Source organism: the organism of the source record quoted next, unplaced genomic scaffold (genome assembly GCF_019419815.1).
Source record: "Pyrus x bretschneideri cultivar Hongxiangsu unplaced genomic scaffold, Pyrus_bretschneideri_v1 Contig5, whole genome shotgun sequence".
Classification (NCBI taxonomy): Eukaryota; Viridiplantae; Streptophyta; class Magnoliopsida; order Rosales; family Rosaceae; genus Pyrus; species Pyrus x bretschneideri.
This window is the reverse complement of record NW_025999787.1, coordinates 9,412,453-9,419,027: the sequence shown is the minus strand read 5'-3', so window position 1 is coordinate 9,419,027 and position 6,575 is coordinate 9,412,453. Positions and strand designations below refer to the sequence as shown.

Below are 6,575 nucleotides of genomic sequence, written 5' to 3'. Positions count from 1 at the left end.
AAAAAAAAAAAAACCAAATTTTGTAATGTCCATTTTTCTTTGGTACTAAATACAAGTGTTTGACGTTTCTTATTGGACTTACCTTACATATTTATACATCATTAAAGCATAATTAGTTGATAAAATGTATCTACTACAGATCTAGATCTAAAATTAGGTTAATGCATGCTGACCTAAGTTTGAATTAGATCTAAAATTAGGTCAATTCACACTGACCTAAGTTGAATAATCCCTTATTGTCAACAAACATTGTTACACGCACAAAAGAATTTCTTTGTATACATATGATGGGTATAAATACAACATTATTTTTATTTAAAGGAAGTGGTTATCCACAATTTAAAATAATCTTCATATATTATTCTTTTCTTGGTTTTTTTTTTAATTAGCAAAAAGTTCACGAAATCATTTTAAAGTATATGCATATTAATTAAAATATATTAATGTGAGGTGTGTTGTTTTCTTATTTTCCTAGCACATGGTAACACTCGTCTCTTGTTTTGTAGCTCGATTGTTTTTTTTTTTTAATTTATTTTTATGGATAGGTGTTTAATCTTTTTTTAAGCAATGTAAAAGCGTTTATTACTATTTTAATTTGTAAATATGTTAACATATACATACAGACACATATAACATTGTCGGTGGTCGTTTGAAAAAGAAATCCTTTTCTTCCCTACCAGCCACCATAGAACCGTGCCAAATGAGAAAACAAGACAGAATTTGGTAAGAAATCGGTGCATATCCACGTTAATTTGGAAACTCATCAACCCAAAACGCTATCCAAACGTCTCATTTTACTTCTTACATATCTATTGATAATTTATGTCAGTTGATCTTCTTCATTCATCCGATCCGACAATCAAAAATTAAAAAGATGTGTGAGAAATAAAATGAGGTGTGTGGATATCACACCTCAACCCAAAACCAAACGACCCACATAATCGAGACAATTCGCATCCAATGGGCCGAGCGGAAATTTTAAAGAAAAGTTTTCGGTACTGTTTATTTTAACGAAAAATCATATTTTTACACTAAAATATCACTTTACTATTTATTTTATCATTTTTGTTAAAATTCAAAATTTTCAAACTATTTTCATTAATTTTTCTTATAAAAAACCGACACGAGGCGTAATATGAGTCATTAAAAACAAACAAAAAGAGTCAACAAAAATCCGAAAATAAAATTCATATCATTGTTTTTCCTATTTTCCATTTTTTGGTTTTTTGTTTCCAAATTTTCACAAGAATTAAACGAAGAACACATGCTGGTGATACCCGCCATCAATGCCACACTCGATTCTTGCAATCTCAGTGATTAGTGTTTGAGTGATTTGATTTGGTCGTCGTTCGTCGATTCCACCTTTCGAGTCTTCGTTTCCGTACGGTGACTGTCTCTGTATCTCTCTCGTTTTCTCTGTTGGTTTGGTGTTTCTTAGGAAGAAGCAGATCTATGGTTTCGTAATCGAAAATTGGAGCCAGTGTAGGTGGCTTTTTGGTAATTTTGCGTGTTTTCCATTTTTGTTGTGTTGCAGGTTTGAGCTGCTCTGCGCCTGAAAAAATCTGATATTTCGGATGATGAGGTGGGAATTTTGAATGTGGGCATTTATGGAATATGTTGTTTTGTGAGTTGTACTGGAAATTGATTGAAACTGGTTGAATTTTTCTGTGTGGGATTTGCTAGATCCGTATAAAGGTTGGGGCTTTGAATTCAGGGAAAGAGTGCAAGAGACGGTGGAAAATGGGAGAGAGCCAGAAGTTCCGGCTGGGAACCATTGGGGCTCTGAGTTTGTCGGTGGTGTCGTCTGTGTCGATCGTGATTTGCAACAAGGCGCTTATTAGCACACTTGGTTTCACTTTTGGTGAGTAATGCACCTGTTTGATATGAAATTTGGCATATGTATGTATTGGTTTTCTGCTTTGTTTCGGTGGTTGGAATTCTTTAATTTGGTTGCTTAAATACATATACTGTTGGAAAAGAATTTGCTCTAGTTAATTTGGCTGGTGCGTCTTAAAAGCTTGAATGTGGTTACTTTGACGGAAACCGACGGGATGGTTGGTCATGATTCATGAATCTGGAAAAAAAATGTTGATGTTTTGAGAATTCTCATGTGTATTCTCTAAGGCAATTCATTTAAAAAGCCATAATGTGTTACAAAGATTGCTCAGCTCACTTGCTTTTGTTTCTTGTAATTATGTAGTTTCTTTTACTTAACATCATGCTAATGATCATGATATTGTACTATCGCCTTGTCAATGTCATTTAATGTACTAAATCACAATCTGGGTTATGCAGCCACAACTTTGACAAGCTGGCATCTTCTGGTCACATTTTGTTCGCTTCATGTAGCGTTATGGATGAAATTTTTTGAACACAAACCTTTTGATGCTCGTTCTGTAATGGGATTTGGAATTCTTAATGGAATCTCTATTGGCCTTCTGAATCTTAGCTTGGGTTTCAATTCCGTTGGTTTTTACCAGGTAAATTTTTTGTTAGTTCCTGCCTCCCTCTACTCGAGATATCATGCATTTTTAGTGTTGTACCATGATCCCATTCATGCTTTGATTGTTTACTTCTTTAGCTAATGTTAGTACATTTTCATTCAAAATCTGTCAAGTTACCGTTTCTGCATTTTAAAATTTTCATGTAAATTATTGATTTCTGTAGATTTTTTTCCCCTTAATTTTCTATTTCAGATGACAAAACTGGCGATCATCCCCTGTACTGTTTTTCTGGAAACCCTTTTCTTTAAGAAGAAATTCAGGTCAGTATTTATCGTAGATCAATCTGTAGTGGATGAATTTGTTGTAGTTCATTCTAGTTTGAACTAAACCGTGCATGGTTTCTACCTAGGATGTTATATTTGCTTCACTATTTACTTGTGTGGTTAAATTTAGTTTCGATGTACCATTTCATTGAATTTTCAAGTTATACAACCGCATACTGGATCTGACATGCTTACCTTATAATAGTCGAAGTGTGCAGTTTTCACTCTCCATCCTTCTTTTGGGAGTTGGGGTTGCAACAGTGACAGATCTTCAGCTCAATGCTCTGGGTTCCTTTTTGTCCCTGCTGGCAGTTCTAACAACTTGTGTTGCTCAGATTGTATCCTAAATAGAACTGATTTTTTATTTCATGCATTATCACATGTTTAATGTTTAAAAAAAATCGCTTTTGATAAGAAAAGCGAGCAAATCAAAGAGAAAAGATCTGCATTCTTTACTAATTACTATATGGCATTAAGAAAGCATGCTTTGTTTTAGACCTTAACAGCTATTTCAGATGACCAATACGATCCAGAAGAAGTTCAAAGTTTCATCAACCCAACTTCTGTACCAGTCTTGCCCCTATCAGGCAATAACGTTGTTTGTCATTGGTCCATTTCTAGATGGATTTTTAACTAATCAAAATGTTTTTGCTTTTGCTTATACCCCTCAAGTGCTGGTGAGTGTTCAATATTTCCCAAGCGCTGCCTTCCCCAACCCCTTTCCGACATATCTCTCTGTGATATCCTTTATTTTTTGTAACCATGATGTTGCCTATGTTGCAGTTCTTCATTGTTCTGTCCTGCCTGATATCTGTCTCTGTGAACTTCAGTACATTTTTGGTTATTGGAAGGACGTCTGCAGTAACCTATCAGGTCCTTGGACATCTGAAAACATGCCTTGTTTTGGCATTTGGCTACATTCTGCTTCACGATCCATTTAGCTGGCGCAACATTTTGGGGATATTGATTGCTATAGTCGGAATGGTGCTCTATTCTTATTATTGCACTCTCGAGAGCCAGCGGAAGGCTAATGAAGTATCCCAACAGTTACCCCAGGTGCTTACCATTTTTTTCATATCTCATTCACATGTTTCTTTGTGTAATTCCCACTCTGTGCCGAATAATTTGCTAATACTTCTTATCCGCCACATGGTTGCAGACGAGAGAAAGCGAAGGTGATCCTTTATTAGGTGTGGAAAATGGAAGTGGGATGCTAGGGGACGATCTGAAAATTCCTGTATGGAAGAACAAGGACCTACAAGCTTAAAAGCCTTTGCGATCTCTGAGTTCTTTTGTGGTAGATCAAATTTATTGGGGGCAAAACTGTTCAGGCAATGAAGATGTTGCCGGCGAGGGGTTTCAATCTGGGGAGTCTATGGGTTTATGATTTCCAGTGTAGTAGTAAGCTTCAGGGTAAAAGAAATGTCTCGTTTTTTCTTATTTTATATAGCAGTTTTGGTAATTAATTTTGTCGAAATCGGGTTTGGCAAATCGGATTTATACTGAAAATTTTCTGTTGTACCCACCAAATACTAAAAAGCATTCATAAGTGCTATTTTAGTGAAGACAGTGAAAACATTTTATTTACAAGGGTAAGATTGCGTAAAATAGACATTCTCTTTCGACTCTCACAAAGCGATGAGCTTTGTTGGCTTGAGCTCACCCTTTTTTTAGTGAAGACAATGAAAATGCTAAACCGCTGTTTGGTCTGCAGACGTAGTGAATTTGATTCGGACATGTAGTTGGAGATAAAATTCGACGTGGCACTATGCAATTGCTACATGTGAGGCATCGTTTATTTCCCTAGAACATAGTGTCAGCGCAAGACGTTTAATTTTCTTAAGGGTTATTATACAAAATGGTTCCTGAGATTTTCATGAACAATATAAATGGCATCTGAGATTAAAAATCAATAGAAATGGTCCCTGAGATTATCCATCATCCATGATTTTGGTCCTTCCGTTAAAAGCTATTTTGGGAAATTTTCAAAGATTTGTAACTCAGTCGTTTTTTAATTAAATTCGACTCATAATATATCAAATGAAGATAGGAAATTGTAGAATAAGGTTATACCTATTTGGAAGCTCAATGGTTGCCGAAGATGACCTGAAAATAGCCTGAAAGGTGATTGGTCTGTGGGAAAACCAAATTCGACTCATAATATATCAAAAATGAAGATAGGAAATTGTAAAATAAGATTATACCTATTTGGAAGCCCAATGGTTGTCGGAGATGGTCGGAAAATAGCCTGAAGGGTGACTAGTCAGCAGGAAAACTGGGTAAACTTTAAACGTTCATAACTTATTCAATACTCAACAAAATCGAGTGATTCAAAAACAAAAATAATACTTCTTGACGTGACGAAGATAATGGTACCTTTTCGAAGGCTAACTCGCCGTGGTTTAGTCGGACAACGGCTCGAAAGTGGCTAACTATTTTCGAGTTAGCCACTTTCGAGCAGTTTTCCGGCCAAACCACGATGAGTTAGCGGTAAAGAAAGATACCATTCTCTTTGTCTCATCAAAAAGTATGATTTTCATTTTTGAATCAATCGATTTCGTTGCGTATTGAGGAAGTTATGAACGTTTAAAGTTTACCAGTTTCCAGCGAGTTTTCCAGTTTTCCTGCGGACCAGTCACTTTTCAGGCTATTTTTCGGCCATCTCTGGCAATCATTGGGCTTCCAAATAAGTACAGTCTTGTTCTACATTTCCTTATCTTCATCTTGATATATTATGAGTCGAATTTGATTAAGAATCGATTGAGTTACGAAATTTTGAAAATTGCCCAAAGAGTTTTTAACATAATGACCAAAATCATGGATGATAGACCATTTCTATTGATTTTCAATCTCAAGAATCATTTTTATTGATTATGCAAATTTCAGAGACCATTTTGTATAATAACATGCGCCAAAGTTGAAAATAAGTGAAACTATGGGGGAACAAAAATGTAATTTGGCGTTTTATTGTACGTTATAAAATGCAGGCGTGCCACGATATCCAGCTTACGTGTCCCACAAGTTTCTCCGGTTATAAGGCTCTGCGACATTCGCCGAATGAGAACAGACAGGACCTCCACGCTGATTGACGACCTTCACGCTGCCGGACCTGCCCTACGACTATGGGGCACTGGAGCCCCACATTAGCGGAGAGATCATGGAGCTCCATCACCAGAAGCACCACAAGACCTACGTCACCAACTTCAACAACGCCCTCGAGAACCTCCATCAGGGCATGAACAAAGGGCAGCCATCCACCGTCGGGGGGTTACAGAGCTCCATCAAATTCAACGGCGCGGAGGTTCGCTTTTAGTTTGCTACCTTGCACTTGATTTTGATTTTAGGCTAAAGTTGAGTTTGGTTGTTTTAGTTTTGGCGAAGTTCCACTATTCACCATGTAGTTTCAACAATGTAGTTTACTAATTGTTGCAATTCGAGGACTTACGTAATAATTTGCTCATGAGAGCTATGCGTGTGGTGTTTTTACAACTCAAGAAAACCCAAATTACCGTCACATGTGTGGCTCTCGAATTATGCCGAAAAATGAACAAAAATAAGCAAATGTTATTGAATTGCAACAATTAGCAAACTGAAATCTTGATAAGTTACGAATGAAGTTAAGGTTATATTTTAAAAATAAATCGGCATTATGGAGAGTAGTCAACTTGTAATATAAGCACACACAAAATCTCATATATAATTCATGGACGTGTGATTCACACTCTCATCTGAACTATATGGATTAAGGTGGAACTTCGCTAAAACTAGATGGACTGAAATCGTGATTTGGCCTTTAATTTATTTGTTT

At 36.2% G+C, this 6,575-nt stretch overlaps 1 protein-coding gene across 5 annotated transcripts; it reads left to right on the top strand.

The window, feature by feature from the left end:
- Positions 1-1,154: 1,154 nt before the first annotated feature.
- LOC103945910 (UDP-xylose transporter 3) lies at positions 1,155-4,353 on the top strand. Of its 5 annotated transcripts, none has more exons than XM_048568868.1 (9): positions 1,155-1,381; positions 1,535-1,582; positions 1,715-1,861; positions 2,296-2,480; positions 2,697-2,764; positions 2,973-3,105; positions 3,283-3,444; positions 3,551-3,823; positions 3,927-4,353. In XM_048568868.1, the coding sequence occupies exons 3-9, from the start codon at positions 1,741-1,743 to the stop codon at positions 4,032-4,034; spliced, it is 1,050 nt and encodes a 349-aa protein (XP_048424825.1). In that variant the 5' UTR covers positions 1,155-1,381; positions 1,535-1,582; positions 1,715-1,740; the 3' UTR covers positions 4,035-4,353. The 5 variants fall into 5 exon arrangements, with proteins under 5 accessions (XP_048424825.1, XP_048424826.1, XP_048424823.1 ...); XM_048568869.1 differs by having other exon boundaries at positions 1,155-1,386; XM_048568866.1 differs by having other exon boundaries at positions 1,156-1,381; positions 1,684-1,861.
- The last annotated feature ends 2,222 nt before the right edge of the window (positions 4,354-6,575 follow it).

Bases quoted from the DNA above. Each gene is read 5' to 3' on its own strand.
- LOC103945910 (XM_048568865.1), top strand. The intron at 2,765-2,972 runs GTCAGTATTTAT...ACCTTATAATAG, and splicing joins TTCTTTAAGAAGAAATTCAG to TCGAAGTGTGCAGTTTTCAC. The intron at 3,824-3,926 runs GTGCTTACCATT...ACATGGTTGCAG, and splicing joins TATCCCAACAGTTACCCCAG to ACGAGAGAAAGCGAAGGTGA.